At 42.6% G+C, this 25193-nt stretch overlaps 1 protein-coding gene across 1 annotated transcript in view; it reads left to right on the forward strand.

The window, feature by feature from the left end:
* Positions 1 to 25193, forward strand: part of asmt2 (acetylserotonin O-methyltransferase 2) — a 110820-nt gene that overhangs the window by 24488 nt on the left and 61139 nt on the right. The window contains exons 2-5 of the mRNA XM_084193828.1: positions 11478 to 11569; positions 11791 to 11965; positions 22489 to 22618; positions 22798 to 22866. Coding sequence (XP_084049954.1) covers positions 11489 to 11569; positions 11791 to 11965; positions 22489 to 22618; positions 22798 to 22866 — 455 coding nt within the window. The 5' untranslated portion in view covers positions 11478 to 11488. The remainder of the gene's footprint in view (positions 1 to 11477; positions 11570 to 11790; positions 11966 to 22488; positions 22619 to 22797; positions 22867 to 25193) is intronic.

Below are 25193 nucleotides of genomic sequence, written 5' to 3' on the forward strand. Positions count from 1 at the left end.
TATCAAAATTGTCAATAAATGTTACACCCACAGAGCTGCAATAGTCTCGTAGCCAGTTATGGAGGGCTAAATGTCTGCTGAACCGTTCAATGCCACGATTTAGGGAGGGCAGAGGGCCAGATATTATGGGGTGTTTGTTGGTGTCAAGCAGAGACCCAATCAGTTCTTTAAAATCCATCTCCAGCTGTTCTGAGCTGCCCTCAATAATGTCATTGAATCCCACATGAACTATGATAGACTCGACTTCCTGATGCTGGTTTAAAATGTTTGGGAGCAGCTTATTGATGTCCTCTATTCGTCCTCCTGGATAGAACAACGTTTTTTATCCAGGGACTGAGACATTTCTCACCATTGAACCAGAGAGAGGGAAAGGAGCCGAACTCGAAGACGAAGCCTCTGCTGGAGTCAGTGTAGTTGGAGTCAGCACCGCCGTCGCAGACACAGGCAGTCCCAGACACAGGCAGTCCCAGACACAGGCAGTCCCAGACACAGGCAGTCCCAGACACAGGCAGTCCCAGACACAGGCAGTCCCAGACACAGGCAGTCCCAGACACAGGCAGGCAGTCCCAGACACAGGCAGGCAGTCCCAGACACAGACAGTCCGTACCAGACACAGGCAGTCCCAGACACAGGCAGTCCCAGACACAGGCAGTCCCAGACACAGGCAGTCCCAGTGATGAAGGAGCAGGTAGATCAGGCACCAGTGCAGTGAAGATATTCCTCATGTCAATCTGCTCTGAACCTCTGTCACTCCCGTCCGCTTAGCAGCATGCCGCTTCCTTCGGTTTCCACGACTTGTGACATGGGACCAGCGCTGATTGGAACAATCCTCTTGCTGTTCTCTGTCTATAATAATAATAATAATAATAATATGCCATTTAGCAGACACTTTTATCCAAAGCGACTTACAGTCATGCGTGCATACATTTTTGTGTATGGGTGGTCCCGGGGATCGAACCCACTACCTTGGCGTTACAAGCGCTGTGCTCTACCAGCTGAGCTACAGAGGACCACGGCTCGTCTACTTCACTACAGGATGGAGGAGGAGAAGCAGATGGAGACGACTTCCTTGGCAGGCAAGTTCCAGGTAGCACAGCCCATTCAGATAGGGACAGATGACAAGGCGGGGAAACATCCATCAGGCCCGAGTGGCGTCCAGCCATAGGAGTTGAGAAAGTTCAGATTTGCGTTTTCCCCTGTAAATTCATGCAGAATTGAGATTTGCTTGCTAAGCATAGCCACCTCCTTGCTGTAATCCTCTGCTAGCAAACAATTACCGGATTGGAACTCCGGATTGTCAATATTGTCCCAGACGAGCGTAATAATGCACCTGAGCTCAATTTCGAGTCTCATAGTAAAGGGTCTGAATACTTATGTAAATAAGGTATTTAAGTTTATTGTTTTTTTAAATAAATGTGCAAACATTTCAAAATCTGTTTTCGCTTTGTCATTATGGGGTATTGTGTGTAGATTAATGAGGATTTTTATTTATTTAATCCATTTTAGAATAAGGCTGTAACGTAACAAAATGTGGAAAAAGGGAAGGGGTCTGAATACTTTCCGAATGCTCTGTAAACAGTTTAAAAACTATTTTGACAAGAAGTTGGCACCCACCAACTTCTTGCTAACTTTACTAACAAGATAAAAGTCAAAAATAAAGTCACTGTGGAGGGGTCTTGGATGGTTGAGGGGCAGCTCTCGAGGGGAACTGTGTTGGGGATCTTGGATGGTTGGTGGCCTGGCGGTTGTGAGCTTGAGCCGGTGGCCGAGAGGTCGCTGGTTCGGGTCCCCGATTCGACTGGGTGGGGGATCTGTCCTTGTGCTCTTGGGCGGGGTGCTTGACCGTGGGTGCTTGACCGTGGTTGCTCCTGTGGGCCGTTCTGGATAGGAGTGTCTGCTGGATGACTGAATGTCATGTAAATGTTGAGCGGCTTCACTGCAGGTAGATTGTATGTTTTTAAAATTTACAACTGGATGTGCAACACATCTGCCATTAATACTAGAAAATCATAATTCAATTACATTTTTTATCTGCCAATTTGTCAACAACCCAAATAAGAAATTCAGCACTCAATATCTATTATGATTTCATATTTTTATTTTTAAACAGATGTTCCATGTTGTGGAATTTCTACACAGTCAGTGAGAATGGAGATGGCGGTGGTGTGAGACAGTTGGCTAGTAAATGGTCAGATGTGCAGATGGACAAATACAACAAATTCTTCCAAAATGGCCAAATCTGTGAAAGACAAAGAAACACCCCATCCAGACTGGAAATTCTACAGAGTACCAATTGAATATTCAAATGGTACGTTGATGAACAAATCATTGGTGTAGAGGTTGAGAGTTAACTGGCTCGCCTTTTGATAGTTTGTGAATAGTTCAAATGGTTTGTAATGATCTTCCTTCACTGTCTCTTGTTGTAAAGTGGCTAAGAATATAGAATCTAAGAATGTAGAATCTAAGAATGTAGAATCTAAGAATGTAGAATCTAAGAATGTAGAATCTAAGAATGTAGAATCTAAGAATGTAGAATATTGAATCTAAGAATATTGAATCTAAGAATGTAGAATATTGAATCTAAGAATATTGAATCTAAGAATATTGAATCTAAGAATATTGAATCTAAGAATATTGAATCTAAGAATATTGAATCTAAGAATATTGAATCTAAGAATATCGAATCTAAGAATATAGAATATAGAATCTAAGAATACTGAATCTAAGAATATAGAATCTAAGAATATAGAATATTGAATGTAAGAATATTGAATCTAAGAATATTGAATCTAAGAATATTGAATCTAAGAATATTGCAAGAGCTGTTTGTTTATCTTTGCCTTTTTTTAAGCAAAACATTTATTTGTATTTTTATCATATAAACAAGTTAGGTCCAAATGATCCAAATCTGAAAAACCCACTGAACTGCAACCACTGAGAATGATCTCCCAGTCTACAGAAGAAGAGAGAAGACAGAACCGGTACATATTACTGACGGGCCCAGTTTCTCAATACCGATAGAACTTAAGCTTTTACAAGTGTTTTCCATTTATCATCATATACTAATAGAATCATCTCTGATTATGTGAGTAACTTTTTTTAAGTTCTCAGTGACTTCAAACATCTGTAAACTTTGCATTTCTATTCAACTTTGCATGTTTTCCTCCATTAGAGGAGCAAGGAAGTTGAGCTCAAGTGAGGATGAAGAGGCTGATGACAGGAGAGCAGGACGGCAGGGGAAGTAGCTTTAAAGCCGGCTCCATTTATTTCACCACCAGCTTCTACCGACCTCCAGAGTAGTTCTACCTCTAAGACCTACCCTGTACAGCAAAGAGAGAGACTTACCCGAGACTGAACCCACTCTACCCAAGAGAACCCTTACTTCTTACAGTCCTGATAGCCCCTTCGCCCTGAATCCCCCCAACAGCCTCCCTACATCTTACAGTCCAGACATGGCCTCTGTCCTGCATCCCTCCGAGAGAGCCCCGGCCCTGCATCCCTCCGAGAGAGCCCCGGCCCTGCATCCCTCCGAGAGAGCCCCGGCCCTGCATCCCTCCGAGAGAGCCCCGGCCCTGCATCCCTCCGAGAGAGCCCCGGCCCTGCATCCCTCCGAGAGAGCCCCGGCCCTGCATCCCTCCGAGAGAGCCCCGGCCCTGCATCCCTCCGAGAGAGCCCCGGCCCTGCATCCCTCCGATAAGAGCGTCTGCTAAATGACTAAAATGTAAATGTAAAAAAATATAGGCCTGTTTAACTATAATGTTGCATCGATAGCTCTATGAATCTGAGTTACATTTCTCCAGCCCCATTCCTCAACCCTTTACTAAAACAGTGTTGGGGTGCCTGTTTTGTTATTGTTTGAACTGCAAATTGCCCCTTAATGGATGATTTTAAAGTATGATGCACCCATTTTACAAATAGCATTAGGCCTACATGTATTTACACCCCTACTCTTGTGATACACTGTTGTTCACAGCTGTACTGCAGGAAATGGTGACCTTTCTGATGATCCTGAGAGAACAGAACAAGGACATATTTTCCCAGCTTCAAAACATTAACAGAGCACTGGAGCAGACCAACGACCCTCCACCAGAAGAGTCTGGTGACCCCTAGACAACCCCTGGTGACCCTCTAGACAACCCCTGGTGACCCACTAGACGACCCCTGGTGACCCACTAGACAACCCCTGATGACCCACTAGACAACCCCTGATGACCCCCTAGACGACCCCTGGTGACCCCCTAGACAACCCCTGGTGACCCCCTAGACAACCCCTGGTGACCCACTAGACAACCCCTGGTGACCCCCTAGACGACCCCTGGTGACCCCCTAGACGACCCCTGGTGACCCCCTAGACGACCCCTGGTGACCCACTAGACAACCCCTGGTGACCCACTAGACAACCCCTGGTGACCCCCTAGACAACCCCTGGTGACCCCCTAGACAACCCCTGGTGACCCACTAGACAACCCCTGGTGACCCACTAGACAACCCCTGGTGACCCCCTAGACGACCCCTGGTGACCCACTAGACGACCCCGGGTGACCCCCTTGACAACCCCTGGTGACCCCCTAGACAACCCCTGGTGACCCCCTAGACAACCCCTGGTGACCCACTAGACAACCCCTGGTGACCCCCTAGACGACCCCTGGTGACCCCCTAGACGACCCCTGGTGACCCCCTAGATGACCCCTGGTGACCCCCTAACCAACCCCTGGTGATGGGATCTAGAGGCTGAACTCAGGACAAATGGGGACCTAAAAAGAAAACTGATCAAATCAAATGGTATTTGTCACATGGTGTAGACTATAACCCTAACCCAAATGGTATTTGTCACATGGTGTAGACTATAACCCTAACCCAAATGGTATTTGTCACATGCACCGAATACAACAGGTGTAGACCTTACAGTGAAATGCTTACTGTAAAGTAAGGTAGCTTACTGGGCGGCAGGTAGCTTAGTGGTTAAGAGCGTTGTGCCAGTAACCGAAAGGTCGCTGGTTCTAATCCCCGAGCCGACTAGGTGAAAAATCTGTCTGTGCCCTTGAGCAAGGCACTTAACCCTAATTGCTCATGTACAGTGGGGAAAAAAGTATTTAGTCAGCCACCAATTGTGCAAGTTCTCCCACTTAAAAAGATGAGAGGCCTGTAATTGTCATCATAGGTACACGTCAACTATGACAGACAAAATGAGAAAAAAAAATCCAGAAAATCACATTATAGGATTTTTAATGAATTTATTTGCAAATTATGGTGGAAAATAAGTATTTGGTCAATAACAAAAGTTTCTCAATACTTTGTTATATACCCTTTGTTGGCAATGACACAGGTCAAACGTTTTCTGTAAGTCTTCAAAAGGTTTTCACACACTGTTGCTGGTATTTTGGCCCATTGCTCCATGCAGATCTCCTCTAGGGTAGTGATGTTTTGGGGCTGTCGCTGGGCAACACGGACTTTCAACTCCCTCCAAAGATTTTCTATGGGGTTGAGATCTGGAGACTGGCTAGGCCACTCCAGGACCTTGAAATGCTTCTTACGAAGCCACTCCTTCGTTGCCCGGGCGGTGTGTTTGGGATTATTGTCATGCTGGAAGACCCAGCCACGTTTCATCTTCAATGCCCTTGCTGATGGAAGGAGGTTTTCACTCAAAATCTCACAATACATGGCCCCATTCATTCTTTCCTTTACACGGATCAGTCGTCCTGGTCCCTTTGCAGAAAAACACCCCCATGCTTCACAGTAGGTATGGTGTTCTTTGGATGCAACTCAGCATTCTTTGTCCTCCAAACATGACGAGTTGAGTTTTTACCAAAAAGTTATATTTTGGTTTCATCTGACCATATGACATTCTCCCAATCCTCTTCTGGATCATCCAAATGCACTCTAGCAAACTTCAGACGGGCCTGGACATGTACTGGCTTAAGCAGGGGGACACGTCTGGCACTGCAGGATTTGAGTCCCTGGCGGCGTAGTGTGTTACTGATGGTAGGCTTTGTTACTTTGGTCCCAGCTCTCTGCAGGTCATTCACTAGGTCCCCCCGTGTGGTTCTGGGATTTTTGCTCACCGTTCTTGTGATCATTTTGACCCCACGGGGTGAGATCTTGCGTGGAGCCCCAGATCGAGGGAGATTATCAGTGGTCTTGTATGTCTTCCATTTCCTAATAATTGCTCCCACAGTTGATTTCTTCAAACCAAGCTGCTTACCTATTGCAGATTCAGTCTTCCCAGCCTGGTGCAGGTCTACAATTTTGTTTCTGGTGTCCTTTGACAGCTCTTTGGTCTTGGCCATAGTGGAGTTTGGAGTGTGACTGTTTGAGGTTGTGGACAGGTGTCTTTTATACTGATAACAAGTTCAAACAGGTGCCATTAATACAGGTAACGAGTGGAGGACAGATGAGCCTCTTAAAGAATAAGTTACAGGTCTGTGAGAGCCAGAAATCTTGCTTGTTTGTAGGTGACCAAATACTTATTTTCCACCATAATTTGCAAATAAATTCATAAAAAATCCTACAATGTGATTTTCTGGATTTTTTTCTCTCAATTTGTCTGTCATAGTTGACGTGTACCTATGATGAAAATTACAGGCCTCTCTCATCTTTTTAAGTGGGAGAACTTGCACAATTGGTGGCTGACTAAATACTTTTTTTCCCCACTGTAAGTCGCTCTGGATAAGAGCGTCTGCTAAATGACTAAAATGTAAATGTAAAAATGTACAAGCCTTTAACCAACAATGCAGATTTAAGAAAATAGAGTTAAGAAAATATTTACTAAATAAACAAAAAAAAGAAGATAAAAAATGGCACAATAAAATAACAATAACAAGGCTATATACAGGGGCTACCGGTACCGAGTCAATGTGCTGGGCTACCGGTACCGAGTCAATGTGCGGGGCTACCGGTACCGAGTCAATGTGCGTGGGTACAGGTACTGAGTCAATGTGCGGGGCTACCGGTACCGAGTCAATGTGCTGGGCTACCGGTACCGAGTCAATGTGCTGGGCTACCGGTACCGAGTCAATGTGCGGGGCTACCGGTACCGAGTCAATGTGCGGGGCTACCGGTACCGAGTCAATGTGCGGGGGTACAGGTACCGAGTCAATGTGCGGGGCTACCGGTACCGAGTCAATGTGCGGGGCTACCGGTACCGAGTCAATGTGCGGGGCTACCGGTACCGAGTCAATGTGCAGGGATACCGGTACCGAGTCAATGTGCGGGGGTACAGGTACCGAGTCAATGTGCGGGGCTACCGGTACCGAGTCAATGTGCGGGGCTACCGGTACCGAGTCAATGTGCGGGGCTACCGGTACCGAGTCAATGTGCGGGGGTACAGGTACCGAGTCAATGTGCGGGGGTACAGGTACCGAGTCAATGTGCGGGGCTACCGGTACCGAGTCAATGTGCGGGGCTACCGGTACCGAGTCAATGTGCGGGGGTACAGGTTAGTTAGGTAGAGGGAAAGTGACTATGTACTGATAATGGTACTTCTTATTGTTAGTAGAAGTTACTGAAACTACTCTATAACAGCTGAATGTTATAAACACAGCAGCATGTTATAAACACAGCAGCATGTTATAACCACAGCAGCATGTTATAAACACAGCAGCATGTTATAACCACAGCAGCATGTTATAAACACAGCAGCATGTTATAAACACAGCAGCATGTTATAAACACAGCAGCATGTTATAAACACAGCAGCATGTTCTGCACACAGCAGCATGTTATAAACACAGCAGCATGTTATAAACACAGCAGCATGTTATAAACACAGCAGCATGTTATAAACACAGCAGCATGTTATAAACACAGCAGCATGTTATAACCACAGCAGCATGTTATAAACACAGCAGCATGTTATAACCACAGCAGCATGTTATAACCACAGCAGCATGTTATAAACACAGCAGCATGTTATAACCACAGCAGCATGTTATAAACACAGCAGCATGTTATAACCACAGCAGCATGTTATAAACACAGCAGCATGTTATAAACACAGCAGCATGTTATAAACACAGCAGCATGTTATAACCACAGCAGCATGTTATAACCACAGCAGCATGTTATAAACACAGCAGCATGTTATAACCACAGCAGCATTTTATAAACACAGCAGCATGTTATAACCACAGCAGCATGTTCTGCACACAGCAGCATGTTCTGCACACAGCAGCATGTTATAACCACAGCAGCATGTTATAAACGCAGCAGCATGTTATAAACACAGCAGCATGTTATAAACACAGCAGCATGTTATAAACACAGCAGCATGTTATAACCACAGCAGCATGTTATAAACACAGCAGCATGTTATAACCACAGCAGCATGTTATAAACACAGCAGCATGTTATAAACACAGCAGCATGTTATAAACACAGCAGCATGTTATAACCACAGCAGCATGTTATAAACACAGCAGCATGTTATAACCACAGCAGCATGTTATAAACACAGCAGCATGTTATAACCACAGCAGCATGTTATAAACACAGCAGCATGTTATAAACACAGCAGCATGTTATAAACACAGCAGCATGTTATAAACACAGCAGCATGTTATAAACACAGCAGCATGTTATAACCACAGCAGCATGTTATAAACACAGCAGCATGTTATAAACACAGCAGCATGTTATAAACACAGCAGCATGTTATAACCACAGCAGCATGTTATAACCACAGCAGCATGTTATAACCACAGCAGCATGTTATAAACACAGCAGCATGTTATAAACACAGCAGCATGTTATAACCACAGCAGCATGTTATAACCACAGCAGCATGTTATAACCACAGCAGCATGTTATAAACACAGCAGCATGTTATAACCACAGCAGCATGTTATAAACACAGCAGCATGTTATAACCACAGCAGCATGTTATAAACACAGCAGCATGTTATAAACACAGCAGCATGTTATAACCACAGCAGCATGTTATAAACACAGCAGCATGTTATAACCACAGCAGAATGTTATAAACACAGCAGCATGTTATAACCACAGCAGCATGTTATAAACACAGCAGCATGTTATAACCACAGCAGCATGTTATAAACACAGCAGCATGTTATAAACACAGCAGCATGTTATAACCACAGCAGCATGTTATAAACACAGCAGCATGTTATAAACACAGCAGCATGTTATAAACACAGCAGCATGTTATAACCACAGCAGCATGTTATAACCACAGCAGCATGTTATAAACACAGCAGCATGTTCTGCACACAGCAGCATGTTATAAACACAGCAGCATGTTATAAACACAGCAGCATGTTATAAACACAGCAGCATGTTATAAACACAGCAGCATGTTATAAACACAGCAGCATGTTCTGCACACAGCAGCATGTTATAAACACAGCAGCATGTTCTGCACACAGCAGCATGTTATAAACACAGCAGCATGTTATAAACACAGCAGCATGTTATAAACACAGCAGCATGTTATAAACACAGCAGCATGTTCTGCACACAGCAGCATGTTCTGCACACAGCAGCATGTTCTGCACACAGCAGCATGTTATAAACACAGCAGCATGTTATAAACACAGCAGCATGTTATAAACACAGCAGCATGTTATAAACACAGCAGCATGTTATAACCACAGCAGCATGTTATAAACACAGCAGCATGTTATAACCACAGCAGCATGTTATAAACACAGCAGCATGTTATAAACACAGCAGCATGTTATAAACACAGCAGCATGTTATAAACACAGCAGCATGTTATAAACACAGCAGCATGTTATAACCACAGCAGCATGTTCTGCACACAGCAGCATGTTCTGCACACAGCAGCATGTTATAAACACAGCAGCATGTTATAACCACAGCAGCATGTTATAAACACAGCAGCATGTTATAAACACAGCAGCATGTTATAAACACAGCAGCATGTTATAAACACAGCAGCATGTTATAAACACAGCAGCATGTTATAACCACAGCAGCATGTTATAAACACAGCAGCATGTTATAACCACAGCAGCATGTTATAACCACAGCAGCATGTTATAAACACAGCAGCATGTTATAAACACAGCAGCATGTTATAAACACAGCAGCATGTTATAACCACAGCAGCATGTTATAAACACAGCAGCATGTTATAAACACAGCAGCATGTTATAAACACAGCAGCATGTTATAAACACAGCAGCATGTTATAACCACAGCAGCATGTTATAAACACAGCAGCATGTTATAAACACAGCAGCATGTTATAAACACAGCAGCATGTTATAAACACAGCAGCATGTTATAACCACAGCAGCATGTTCTGCACACAGCAGCATGTTATAAACACAGCAGCATGTTATAAACACAGCAGCATGTTATAAACACAGCAGCATGTTATAACCACAGCAGCATGTTATAAACACAGCAGCATGTTATAACCACAGCAGCCTGTTATAAACACAGCAGCATGTCTTGGATGGAAGGAGTTGAGATTTGATGTAGAAAAGACTAGTCTGGTTTCTAAGCCGGATAAGACATCAGAATGAATTTAAAGCAACAATCAGCCGTTGAAACAATAACAGTGATGGGGGATGACAGTTGCACTATGCTCATTAGGCATGCAGAAGTTATATTCTTCAAGAATCAATGGGTACATATCATTAACTCCAAAAATGGGTGTAGCAACTGTAGATTGCCCCTTTGATGCACGGCAGGTTCTTTATCAAATGTCAACTGCATCAATTGAAGAGGTGCTGTGATACAACACTTCATTAAAAACCTTTTGTGTCAACAGATACATTTTCTTGGAAAGTCTGGAGGCTTTTCCTTAAAATAAACTGTCTGGAGGGTCATAGGGAAACTGCTGTACAATTCCCTGGCAAAAAATGATAAATGGACAGGCGCAAATGGCAAGTAAGCCCTGAAAAGCATGGTGCTGAAAGAGGCCATTTTAGGTTTTAAATGCATATTTACAAGTAGATTTAAACACAAATGTTATCCAATATAATTAGGGGTGCAAGCAGCGAAGCTGTTGAGACCCTGTTGTATTTGTTGGTGTTGGTTATTAGGGGTTCAAGCAGCGAAGCTGGTGAAACCCTATTGTATTTGTTGGTGTTGGTTATTAGGGGTTGATGCTGGTGAAACCCTGTTGTATTGGTTGACATTGGTTATTAGGGGTTCAAGCAGCGACGCTGTCAGAGCGGCATGGAGTGGCATGGACTAATATATACCATACGAAACGTAACATATCATACTAAATGGAGGGAGACAGATTTACATTTACTATGTTACATCTTTCACCTGAGTCCAGGTTGCTTTATTATGAAGAACCTATATCCCATTGTCTGGCTTTCCGATAGGCTAACTATGCACAACAGACAAGCAAGCACTCAGTCATGACTAACGTTCCAACATGGCATTATATTCAGCTGCTGAGCTGTTGTTCTGTTTTGCCCACTGCCTCTTCTCTCTCCTATCACCCTCCATCCCACTCTCCTCTCCTCCCCCATCAGGACTTCATATCATGGCAGAACATCTGTCCCAGAGCGAACTGGACTACCCCTTTAAACTGCTGGAGTATTTCAATGGATTCAGAGTCTCAAAGGTTGGAGTTTATCATATTTATTTATCATGTAGACTGACATCCCCTGACCTATGGTACAAAGCCACAGGAAATATTTACAACATAATGTACAGATATGTAGATTAGATCTGACAAAATGACATTATGAAATAAATCAAGGCCCCTCTCTTTTGGCCAATCATGTTAACACCAAAAGATGCTGTCAGACTCCTCTGACCCCTGACCTTTGCCCCTCCCATCAGGTTATCTTCTCAGCCTGTGAGTTGGGGGTGTTTGACCTCCTGCTACTGTCCCAGAAGCCCCTGTCTGCAGAGCGCGTTGCCCAGGAGCTGGGCGCCAGTGTGGACGGGATAGAACGCCTTCTGGACGTACTGGTGGGAGTCAACATCCTGGAGGTGGAGCAGATAGACGGGACAGGTGAACCGCTGACACCTTACCAATAACAGACACATTATAACATACATACAATCAATCAAATGTATTTATTAAGCCCTTTTTACATCAGCAGATGTCACAAAGTGCTATATAGAAACCCAGCCCAAACAGCAAGCAATGCAGAAGCACGGTGGCTAGGAAGAAACCAGGCTCTGAAGAGTGGCGACGATTATAAGAGTACATGGCCATTAAGGCCAGATTGTTCTTCAAGACGTTCATAGATGACCAGCAGGGTTGGAGGGAGGGTTGGAGGGAGGGTTGGAGGGAGAGAGGGAGAGAGGGAGAGAGGGAGAGAGACCAGTGCCAACCAGATTTTTGGGTTCTAGTCCAGATTCTAGCAGCCGTGTTTAGCACTAACTGAAGTTTATTTAGTACTTTATCCGGGTAGCCGGAGAGTAGAGCATTGCAGTAGTCTAATCTAGAAGTGACAAAAGCATGGATTAGCTTTTCTGCATCATTACACACATGGATTTTGTATTGTAAATATGTGGTTGTAGAGTTGTGACCTGAGGGCACACACTTAATGTTTTTAATTGTATAGAACTGCCTTAATTTTGCTGGACCCCAGGAAGAGTAGCTGCTGCCTTGGCAGGAACTAATGGGGATCCATAATAAACCCCAGGAAGAGTAGCTGCTGCCTTGGCAGGAACTAATGGGGATCCATAATAAACCCCAGGAAGAGTAGCTGCTGCCTTGGCAGGAACTAATGGGGATCCATAATAAACCCCAGGAAGAGTAGCTGCTGCCTTGGCAGGAACTAATGGGGATCCATAACAAATACAAATACACCCTTACCACTAACTCTTTAAAAATGGCTTTACATAGAGGAACAGATAAGAGGGGACAGGTGACCTGACCCCTAACCTCTACCCTAACCTTCACCCTAACACTTACCTTTAACCGTACCGCTTAAAACTGGGATATGTACCTGTACACAGCCCATCTGAAATTAGCCCACCCAACTACCTCATCCCTATATTGTTATTTATTTTGCTCTTTTGCACCCCAGTATCTATCTCTATTTGCACATCATCTCTTGCACATCTATCATTCCAGTGTTACTAAATGTAATTATTTTGCACTATGGCCTATTTATTGCCTTACCTCCATAACTTGCTACATTTGCACACACTGTATATATATTTTCTGATGTATTTTTGACTTTATGTTTTGTTTTACCCCATATGTAACTCTGTGTTGTTGTTTTTATCGCACTGCTTTGCTTTATCTTGGCCAGGTCGCAGTTGTAAATGAGAACTTGTTCTCAACTGGCTTACCTGGTTAAATAAAGGTGAAAAAAATAAAATACAAATGTGAACCCTTACCCCCTAAACTGTCTTGACTTTATCACTCTGATCCTGTCCCCCTGTTTTCTCACTCATCATCATTAATATTAGTTAGAAGGGTTCTAAAGTGTTATTGTTATCTTGGTTATAGTGTTACAGCAGTACTGTTCTCTTGGTTAAAGTGTTACAGCAGTACTGTTCTGTTGGTTATAGTGTTACAGCAGTACTGTTCTCTTGGTTCTAGTGTTACAGCAGTACTGTTCTCTTGGTTCTAGTGTTACAGCAGTACTGTTCTCTTGGTTCTAGTGTTACAGCAGTACTGTTCTCTTGGTTCTAGTGTTACAGCAGTACTGTTCTCTTGGTTCTAGTGTTACAGCAGTACTGTTCTCATGGTTTAGCGTTTTACAACAGTACTGTTCTCTTGGTTAAAGTGTTACAGCAGTACTGTTCTCTTTGTTATTGTGTTACAGCAGTACTGTTCTCTTGGTTCTAGTGTTACAGCAGTACTGTTCTCTTGGTTTAGCGTGTTACAACAGTACTGCTCTCTTGGTTAAAGTGTTACAGCAGTACTGTTCTGTTGGTTATAGTGTTACAGCAGTACTGTTCTCTTGGTTCTAGTGTTACAGCAGTACTGTTCTCTTGGTTATAGTGATACAGCAGTACTGTTCTCTTGGTTCTAGTGTTACAGCAGTACTGTTCTCTTGGTTCTAGTGTTACAGCAGTACTGTTCTCTTGGTTCTAGTGTTACAGCAGTACTGTTCTCTTGGTTCTAGTGTTACAGCAGTACTGTTCTCTTGGTTCTAGTGTTACAGCAGTACTGTTCTCTTGGTTAAAGTGTTACAGCAGTACTGTTCTCTTGGTTCTAGTGTTACAGCAGTACTGTTCTCTTGGTTCTAGTGTTACAGCAGTACTGTTCTCTTGGTTCTAGTGTTACAGCAGTACTGTTCTCTTGGTTTAGTGTGTTACAACAGTACTATTCTCTTGGTTCTAGTGTTATTTTGGTTCTAGTGTTACAGCAGTACTGTTATTTTGGTTAAAGTGTTACAGCAGTACTGTTCTCTTGGTTATAGTGTTACAGCAGTACTGTTCTCTTGGTTCTAGTGTTTCAGCAGTACTGTTCTCTTGGTTATAGTGTTACAGCAGTACTGTTCTCTTGGTTATAGTGTTACAGTAGTACTGTTCTCTTGGTTATAGTGTTACAGCAGTACTGTTCTCTTGGTTATAGTGTTACAGTAGTACTGTTCTCTTGGTTATAGTGTTACAGCAGTACTGTTCTCTTGGTTCTAGTGTTACAGCAGTACTGTTCTCTTGGTTCTAGTGTTACAGCAGTACTGTTCTCTTGGTTCTAGTGTTACAGCAGTACTGTTCTCTTGGTTCTAGTGTTACAGCAGTACTGTTCTCTTGGTTTAGCGTGTTACAACAGTACTGCTCTCTTGGTTAAAGTGTTACAGCAGTACTGTTCTCTTGGTTATAGTGTTACAGCAGTACTGTTCTCTTGGTTCTAGTGTTACAGCAGTACTGTTCTCTTGGTTCTAGTGTTACAGCAGTACTGTTCTCTTGGTTCTAGAATGTTACAGCAGTACTGTTCTCTTGGTTCTAGTGTTACAGCAGTACTGTTCTCTTGGTTAAAGTGTTACAGCAGTACTGTTATTTTGGTTCTAGTGTTACAGCAGTACTATTCTATTGGTTCTAGTGTTACAGCAGTACTGTTCTCTTGGTTCTAGTGTTACAGCAGTACTGTTCTCTTGGTTCTAGTGTTACAGCAGTACTGTTCTCTTGGTTCTAGTGTTACAGCAGTACTGTTATTTTCGTTAAAGTGTTACAGCAGTACTGTTCTCTTTGTTATTGTGTTACAGCAGTACTGTTCTGTTGGTTATAGTGATACAGCAGTATTGTTCTCTTGGTTCTAGTGTTACAGCAGTACTGTTCTCTTGGTTATAGTGATACAGCAGTACTGTTCTCTTGGTTCTAGTGTTACAGCAGTACTGTTCTCTTGGTTCTAGTGTTACAGCAGTACTGTTCTCTTGGTTCTAGTGTTACAGCAGTACTGTTCTCTTGGTTCTAGTGTTACAGCAGTACTGTTCTGTTGGTTATAGTGATACAGCAGTACTGTTCTCTTGGTTCTAGTGTTACAGCAGTACTGTTCTCTTGGTTATAGTGTTACAGCAGTACTGTTCTCTTGGTTTAGTGTGTTACAACAGTACTGTTCTCTTGGTTCTCGTGTTATTTTGGTTCTAGTGTTACAGCAGTACTGTTATTTTGGTTAAAGTGTTACAGCAGTACTGTTCTCTTGGTTATAGTGTTACAGCAGTACTGTTCTCTTGGTTATAGTGTTACAGCAGTACTGTTCTCTTGGTTCTAGTGTTTCAGCAGTACTGTTCTCAGGGTTATAGTGTTACAGCAGTACTGTTCTCTTGGTTATAGTGTTACAGCAGTACTGTTCTCTTGGTTATAGTGTTACAGCAGTACTGTTCTCTTGGTTCTAGTGTTACAGCAGTACTGTTCTCTTGGTTCTAGTGTTACAACAGTACTGTTCTCTTGGTTATAGTGTTACAGCAGTACTGTTCTCTTGGTTTAGCGTGTTACAACAGTACTGCTCTCTTGGTTAAAGTGTTACAGCAGTACTGTTCTCTTGGTTATAGTGTTACAGCAGTACTGTTCTCTTGGTTATAGTGTTACAGCAGTACTGTTCTCTTGGTTCTAGTGTTACAGCAGTACTGTTCTCTTGGTTCTAGAATGTTACAGCAGTACTGTTCTCATGGTTTTTTCGTGTTACAACAGTACTGTTCTCTTGGTTAAAGTGTTACAGCAGTACTGTTATTTTGGTTCTAGTGTTACAGCAGTACTATTCTATTGGTTCTAGTGTTACAGCAGTACTGTTCTCTTGGTTCTAGTGTTACAGCAGTACTGTTCTCTTGGTTATAGTGTTACAGCAGTACTGTTCTCTTGGTTCTAGTGTTACAGCAGTACTGTTATTTTCGTTAAAGTGTTACAGCAGTACTGTTCTCTTGGTTATAGTGTTACAGCAGTACTGTTCTCTTGGTTCTAGTGTTACAGCAGTATTGTTCTCTTGGTTAAAGTGTTACAGCAGTACTGTTCTCTTGGTTATAGTGTTACAGCAGTACTGTTCTCTTGGTTATTGTGTTACAGCAGTACTGTTCTCTTGGTTCTAGTGTTACAGCAGTACTGTTCTCTTGGTTCTAGTGTTACAGCAGTACTGTTCTCTTGGTTATAGTGTTACAGCAGTACTGTTCTGTTGGTTCTAGTGTTACAGCAGTACTGTTCTCTTGGTTCTAGTGTTACAGCAGTACTGTTCTCTTGGTTCTAGTGTTACAGTAGTACTGTTCTCTTGGTTCTAGTGTTACAGCAGTACTGTTCTCTTGGTTCTAGTGTTACAGCAGTACTGTTCTCTTGGTTATAGTGTTACAGCAGTACTGTTCTCCTTGTTCTAGTGTTACAGCAGTATTGTTCTCTTGGTTAAAGTGTTACAGCAGTACTGTTCTGTTGGTTATAGTGTTACAGCAGTACTGTTCTGTTGGTTATAGTATTACAGCAGTACTGTTCTCTTGGTTATAGTGTTACAGCAGTACTGTTCTCTTGGTTCTAGTGTTTCAGCAGTACTGTTGGTTAAAGTGTTACAGCAGTACTGTTCTCTTGGTTATAGTGTTACAGCAGTACTGTTCTGTTGGTTATAGTGTTACAGCAGTACTGTTCTCTTGGTTATTGTGTTACAGCAGTACTGTTCTCTTGGTTCTAGTGTTACAGCAGTACTGTTCTCTTGGTTCTAGTGTTACAGCAGTACTGTTCTCTTGGTTATAGTGTTACAGCAGTACTGTTCTGTTGGTTCTAGTGTTACAGCAGTACTGTTCTGTTGGTTATAGTGTTACAGCAGTACTGTTCTCTTGGTTATTGTGTTACAGCAGTACTGTTCTCTTGGTTCTAGTGTTACAGCAGTACTGTTCTCTTGGTTCTAGTGTTACAGCAGTACTGTTCTCTTGGTTCTAGTGTTACAGCAGTACTGTTCTCTTGGTTCTAGTGTTACAGCAGTACTGTTCTCTTGGTTCTAGTGTTACAGCAGTACTGTTCTCTTGGTTCTAGTGTTACAGCAGTACTGTTCTCTTGGATCTACTGTTACAGCAGTACTGTTCTCTTGGTTATAGTGATACAGCAGTACTCTTCTCTTGGTTATAGTGTTACAGCAGTACTGTTCTGTTGGTTCTAGTGTTACAGCAGTACTGTTCTCTTGGTTCTAGTGTTACAGCAGTACTGTTCTCTTGGTTATAGTGTTACAGCAGTACTGTTCTCTTGGTTCTAGTGTTACAGCAGTACTGTTCTCTTGGTTTAGCGTGTTACAACAGTACTGTTCTCTTGGTTCTAGTGTTACAGCAGTACTGTTATTTTGGTTCTAGTGTTACAGCAGTACTGTTCTCTTGGTTCTAGTGTTACAGCAGTACTGTTCTCTTGGTTCTAGTGTTACAGCAGTACTGTTATTTTGGTTCTAGTGTTACAGCAGTACTGTTATTTTGGTTAAAGTGTTACAGCAGTACTGTTCTCTTGGTTATAGTGTTACAGCAGTACTGTTCTCCTTGTTCTAGTGTTACAGCAGTATTGTTCTCTTGATTAAAGTGTTACAGCAGTACTGTTCTGTTGGTTATAGTGTTACAGCAGTACTGTTCTGTTGGTTATAGTGTTACAGCAGTACTGTTCTCTTGGTTAAAGTGTTACAGTAGTACTGTTCTGTTGGTTATAGTGTTACAGCAGTACTGTTCTCTTGGTTATTGTGTTACAGCAGTACTGTTCTCTTGGTTCTAGTGTTACAGCAGTACTGTTCTCTTGGTTCTAGTGTTACAGCAGTACCGTTCTCTTCGTTCTAGTGTTACAGCAGTACTGTTCTCTTGGTTATAGTGTTACAGCAGTACTGTTCTCTTGGTTCTAGTGTTACAGCAGTACTGTTCTCTTGGTTATAGTGGTACAGCAGTACTGTTCTCTTGGTTCTAGTGTTACAGCAGTACTGTTCTCTTGGTTCTAGTGTTACAGCAGTACTGTTCTCTTGGTTCTAGTGTTACAGCAGTACTGTTCTCTTGGATCTACTGTTACAGCAGTACTGTTCTCTTGGTTATAGTGATACAGCAGTACTGTTCTCTTGGTTCTAGTGTTACAGCAGTACTGTTCTCTTGGTTATAGTGTTACAGCAGTACTGTTCTCTTGGTTTAGCGTGTTACAACAGTACTGTTCTCTTGGTTCTAGTGTTACAGCAGTACTGTTCTCTTGGTTCTAGTGTTACAGCAGTACTGTTCTCTTGGTTATAGTGTTACAGCAGTACTGTTCTCTTGGTTCTAGTGTTACAGCAGTACTGTTATATTGGTTCTAGTGTTACAGCAGTACTGTTCTCTTGGTTCTAGTGTTACAGCAGTACTGTTCTCTTGGTTCTAGTGTTACAGCAGTACTGTTCTCTTGGTTCTAGTGTTACAGCAGTACTGTTCTCTTGGTTATAGTGTTACAGCAGTACTGTTCTCTTGGTTCTAGTGTTACAGCAGTACTGTTCTTTTGGTTCTAGTGTTACAGCAGTACTGTTCTCTTGGTTTAGCGTGTTACAACAGTACTGTTCTCTTGGTTAAAGTGTTACAGCAGTACTGTTCTCTTGGTTATAGTGTTACAGCAGTACTGTTCTCTTGGATCTAGTGTTACAACAGTACTGTTCTCTTGGTTCTAGAATGTTACAGCAGTACTGTTCTCATGGTTTAGCGTGTTACAACAGTACTGTTCTCTTGATTATAGTGTTACAGCAGTACTGTTCTCTTGGTTATAGTGTTACAGTAGTACTGTTCTCTTGGTTCTAGTGTTACAGCAGTACTGTTCTCTTGGTTATAGTGTTACAGCAGTACTGTTCTCTTGGTTCTAATGATACAGCATTACTGTTCTCTTGGTTCTAGTGTTACAGCAGTACTGTTCTCTTGGTTCTAGTGTTACAGCAGTACTGTTCTCTTGGTTCTAGTGTTACAGCAGTACTGTTCTCTTGGTTCTAGTGTTACAGCAGTACTGTTCTGTTGGTTATAGTGATACAGCAGTACTGTTCTCTTGGTTCTAGTGTTACAGCAGTACTGTTCTCTTGGTTCTAGTGTTACAGCAGTACTGTTCTCTTCGTTATAGTGATACAGCAGTACTGTTCTCTTGGTTCTAGTGTTACAGCAGTACTGTTCTCTTGGTTCTAGTGTTACAGCAGTACTGTTCTCTTGGTTCTAGTGTTACAGCAGTACTGTTCTCTTGGTTCTAGTGTTACAGCAGTACTGTTCTCTTGGTTCTAGTGTTACAGCAGTACTGTTCTCTTGGTTCTAGTGTTACAGCAGGACTGTTCTCTTGGTTTAGCGTGTTACAACAGTACTGTTCTCTTGGTTCTAGTGTTACAGCAGTACTGTTATTTTGGTTCTAGTGTTACAGCAGTACTATTCTCTTGATTCTAGTGTTACAGCAGTATTGTTCTCTTGGTTCTAGTGTTACAGCAGTACTGTTCTCTTGGTTCTAGTGTTACAGCAGTACTGTTCTCTTGGTTCTAGTGTTACAGCAGTACTGTTCTCTTGGTTCTAGTGTTACAGCAGTACTGTTCTCTTGGTTCTAGTGTTACAGCAGTACTGTTATTTTGGTTCTAGTGTTACAGCAGTACTGTTATTTTGGTTAAAGTGTTACAGCAGTACTGTTCTCTTGGTTATAGTGTTACAGCAGTACTGTTCTCTTTGTTCTAGTGTTACAGCAGTACTGTTCTCTTGGTTAAAGTGTTACAGCAGTACTGTTCTCTTGGTTATAGTGTTACAGCAGTACTGTTTTGTTGGTTATAGTGTTACAGCAGTACTGTTCTCTTGGTTATTGTGTTACAGCAGTACTGTTCTATTGGTTCTAGTGTTACAGCAGTACTGTTCTCTTGGTTATAGTGTTACAGCAGTACTGTTCTCTTGGTTATAGTGTTACAGCAGTACTGTTCTCTTGGTTCTAGTGTTACAGCAGTACTGTTCTCTTGGTTCTAGTGTTACAGCAGTACTGTTCTCTTGGTTATAGTGTTACAGCAGTACTGTTCTCTTGGTTCTAGTGTTACAGCAGTACTGTTCTCTTGGTTCTAGTGTTACAGCAGTACTGTTCTCTTGGTTCTAGTGTTACAGCAGTACTGTTTTCTTGGTTCTAGTGTTACAGCAGTACTGTTCTCTTGGTTCTAGTGTTACAGCAGTACTGTTCTCTTGGTTCTAGTGTTACAGCAGTACTGTTCTCTTGGTTTAGCGTGTTACAACAGTACTGTTCTCTTGGTTATAGTGTTACAGCAGTACTGTTCTCTTGGATCTAGTGTTACAACAGTACTGTTCTCTTGGTTCTAGAATGTTACAGCAGTACTGTTCTCATGGTTTAGCGTGTTACAACAGTACTGTTCTCTTGGTTATAGTGTTACAGCAGTACTGTTCTCTTGGTTATAGTGTTACAGTAGTACTGTTCTCTTGGTTCTAGTGTTACAGCAGTACTGTTCTCTTGGTTCTAGTGTTACAGCAGTACTGTTCTCTTGGTTCTAGTGTTACAGCAGTACTGTTCTCTTGGTTCTAGTGTTACAGCAGTACTGTTCTCTTGGTTCTAGTGTTACAGCAGTACTGTTCTGTTGGTTATAGTGATACAGCAGTACTGTTCTCTTGGTTCTAGTGTTACAGCAGTACTGTTCTCTTGGTTCTAGTGTTACAGCAGTACTGTTCTCTTCGTTATAGTGATACAGCAGTACTGTTCTCTTGGTTCTAGTGTTACAGCAGTACTGTTCTCTTGGTTCTAGTGTTACAGCAGTACTGTTCTCTTGGTTCTAGTGTTACAGCAGTACTGTTCTCTTGGTTCTAGTGTTACAGCAGTACTGTTCTCTTGGTTCTAGTGTTACAGCAGTACTGTTCTCTTGGTTCTAGTGTTACAGCAGGACTGTTCTCTTGGTTTAGCGTGTTACAACAGTACTGTTCTCTTGGTTCTAGTGTTACAGCAGTACTGTTATTTTGGTTCTAGTGTTACAGCAGTACTATTCTCTTGGTTCTAGTGTTACAGCAGTATTGTTTTCTTGGTTCTAGTGTTACAGCAGTACTGTTCTCTTGGTTCTAGTGTTACAGCAGTACTGTTCTCTTGGTTCTAGTGTTACAGCAGTACTGTTCTCTTGGTTCTAGTGTTACAGCAGTACTGTTATTTTGGTTCTAGTGTTACAGCAGTACTGTTCTCTTGGTTATAGTGTTACAGCAGTACTGTTCTCTTTGTTCTAGTGTTACAGCAGTACTGTTCTCTTGGTTAAAGTGTTACAGCAGTACTGTTCTCTTGGTTATAGTGTTACAGCAGTACTGTTCTGTTGGTTATAGTGTTACAGCAGTACTGTTCTCTTGGTTATTGTGTTACAGCAGTACTGTTCTCTTGGTTCTAGTGTTACAGCAGTACTGTTCTCTTGGTTATAGTGTTACAGCAGTACTGTTCTCTTGGTTATAGTTTTACAGCAGTACTGTTCTCTTGGTTCTAGTGTTACAGCAGTACTGTTCTCTTGGTTCTAGTGTTACAGCAGTACTGTTCTCTTGGTTCTAGTGTTACAGCAGTACTGTTTTCTTGGTTCTAGTGTTACAGCAGTACTGTTCTCTTGGTTCTAGTGTTACAGCAGTACTGTTCTCTTGGATGTAGTGTTACAGCAGTACTGTTCTCTTGGTTCTAGTGTTACAGCAGTACTGTTCTCTTGGTTCTAGTGTTACAGCAGTACTGTTCTCTTGGTTCTAGTGTTACAGCAGTACTGTTCTCTTGGTTATAGTGTTACAGCAGTACTGTTCTCTTGGTTATAGTGTTACAGCAGTACTGTACTCTTTTCTTGGTTCTAGTGTTACAGCAGTACTGTACTCTTTTCTTGGTTCTACTTTTACAGCAGTACTGTTCTCTTGGTTATAGTGTTACAGCAGTACTGTTCTCATTGTTATATTGTTACAGCAGTACTGTTCTCTTGGTTCTAGAGTGTTACAGCAGTACTGTTCCCTTGGTTCTAGTGTTACAGCAGTACTGTTCTCTTGGTTCTAGTGTTACAGCAGTACTGTTCTCTTGGTTCTAGTGTTACAGCAGTACTGTTCTCATTGTTATATTGTTACAGCAGTACTGTTCTCTTGGTTCTAGAGTGTTACAGTAGTAATGTTCTCTTAGTTCTAGCATATTATAGCAGTAATGTTTTTACTGTTCTCTTGGTTCTAGCGTGTTACAGCAGTACTGATGTTGCCAACCTCTACCTGGCCAAAGGCAGCGCTAAGTCTCTTCATGACATGATCATCTACCAATCACAGACCATCTACCCTCTGTGGAACAACATGGTGCACGCTGTCAGGTGGCTAAACAACAACACAACAACAGATGCTGCATGAAGATGTGCTCTAAACTGAATACTAGAAATGAAGAATTTCACGTTCATCTACCTCACGTAAACCATTACATTACATCAGTTAAGCAGGGTTATGTTGTGATATACTTCTCAGCTGACTGGACATTGTGTTTGATGTCTTACAGAGAGGGGAAAAACCAAAATGAAAAAACCTTTGGCATCTCACCTGAAGACATCTTCCAAACCATCTACAGGTAGGTGGACTTTATATAATCATTATCATGATGTAATAATCAGTAGAGGAAGTAAGTAGGGGATCTATAACTATATTCTATATGGTTAGTATTGCTGAGAGAGGCCAACATCACAACACAAGAACAGGTGCATTTAAAAAAAGCATTAAAACACATCTTAAAATATATCCTAGAATGGGTTAGGGTTAGGATTCACAGTGCTGCAAGCTTGGGTTAGGGTTAGTATGGGTTAGGTTTAGGATGGGTTAGTGTGGGTTAGTATGGGTTAGGTTAGGATGGACTAGTGTGGGTTGGGGTTAGGATGGGTTAGGATTAGTATGGGTTAGTGTTAGGATGGGTTAGTGTGGGTTAGGGTTAGTATGGGTTAGGTTAGGATGGACTAGTGTGGGTTAGGATTTGTATGGGTTAGGGTTACCATGGGTTAGTGTGGGTTGGGGTTAGGATGGGTTAGGATAAGTTAGGGTTAGTATGGGTTATGGTTAGCATGGGTTAGTATAGATTAGGGTTAGTATGGAAACCTGAGCGGTTTCATTCCTATCCGGCAACTGAGTTAGGACGGACGCCTGTATCTTTGTAGTGACTGGGTGTATTGATACACCATCCAACGTGTAATTAATAACTTCATCGTGCTCAAAATTCAATGAAAAGGGAGATTCAATGTCTGCTTGTTTACTCATCTACCATTGTCAACTCAAGCTCTTGAATCTTACCTGGCTATCAAACGTTTGGTAGGAGACCGGTATTATGGCGTAGCCGGACAATGTTTGTTCCCTTAGACTGACGGTGTTCAGCAGTGAAAACTATTTTGAATATGCTGGGGATTCGCGTGCTATTAAGTGTATAATCTGTGACATGTTCGTAGTTGTCACGGGGAATGGTCCGATGGATACCTTCATTTGTGAAAAATGTATTGAACTTGATCAAATCAAATTTTATTGGCCACATGCGCCGAATACAACAGGTGCAGACATTACAGTGAAATGCTTACCTACAGCCCTTAACCAACAGTGCATTTATTTTAAATAAAAAAGGACAATAAAACAAAAACAAAAAAGTGTTGAGAAAAAAAGAGCAGAAGTAAAATAAAATAACAGTAGGGAGACTATATATACAGGGGGGTACCGGTGCAGAGTCAATGTGCGGGGGCACCGGCTAGTTGAGGTAGTTGAAGTAATATGTACATGTGGGTAGAGTTAAAGTGACTATGCATAAATAATTAACAGAGTAGCAGCAGCATAAAAAGATGGTGTCACGCTCGTTAAGGACGGGTCAGACCCACACCCTGACTCAACATACAAGAGTCCCATGAGTCAGGGCATGACAGATGGGGTGGGGGGTGTGGGTGGGAGGGCAGTGCAAATAGTCCGGGTAGCCATGATTAGCTGTTCAGGAGTCTTATGGCTTGGGGGTAGAAGCTGTTGAGAAGTCTTTTGGACCTAGACTTGGCACTCCGGTACCGCTTGCCGTGCGGTAGCAGAGAGAACAGTCTATGACTAGGGTGGCTGGAGTCTGACAATTTTGAGGGCCTTCCTCTGACACCGCCTGGTATAGAGGTCCTGGATGGCAGGAAGCTTGGCCCCAGTGATGTACTGGGCCGTACGCACTACCCTCTGTAGTGCCTTGCGGTCGGAGGCCAAGCAGTTGCCATACCAGGCGGTGATGCAACCAGTCAGGATGCTCTCAATGGTGCAGCTGTAGAATTGTTTGAGGATCTGAGGACCCATGCCAAATCTTTTCAGTCTCCTGAGGGGGAATGGGCTTTGTCGTGCCCTCTTCACGACTGTCTTGGTGTGTTTGGACCATGATAGTTCGTTGGTGATGTGGACACCAAGGAACTTGAAGCTCTAAACCTGTTCCACTACAGCCCAGTCGATGAGAATGGGGGCGTGCTCAGTCCTCTTTTTTTTCCTGTAGTCCACAATCATCTCCTTTGTCTTGGTCACGTTGAGGGAGAGGTTGTTCTCCTGACACCACACGGCCAGGTCTCTGACCTCCTCCCTATAGGCTGTCTCATCGTTGTAGGTGATCAGGCCTACCACTGTTGTGTCGTCGGCAAACTTAAAGATGGTGTTGGAGTTGTGCCTGTCCATGCAGTCATGGGTGAACAGGGAATACAGGAGGGGACTGAGCACGCACCCCTGAGGGGCCCCCGTGTTGAGGATCAGTGTGGCAGATGTGTTGTTACCTACCCTTACCACCTGGGGGTGGCCAGTCAGGAAGTCCAGGATCCAGTTGCAGAGGGAGGTGTTTAGTCCCAGGATCCTTAGCTTAGTGATGAGCTTTGAGGGCATTATGGTGTTGAATGCTGAGCTGTAGTCAATGAATAT

This window comes from Coregonus lavaretus (genome assembly GCF_964263955.1).
Source record: "Coregonus lavaretus genome assembly, contig: HAP1_SCAFFOLD_655, whole genome shotgun sequence".
NCBI lineage: Eukaryota > Metazoa > Chordata > Actinopteri > Salmoniformes > Salmonidae > Coregonus > Coregonus lavaretus.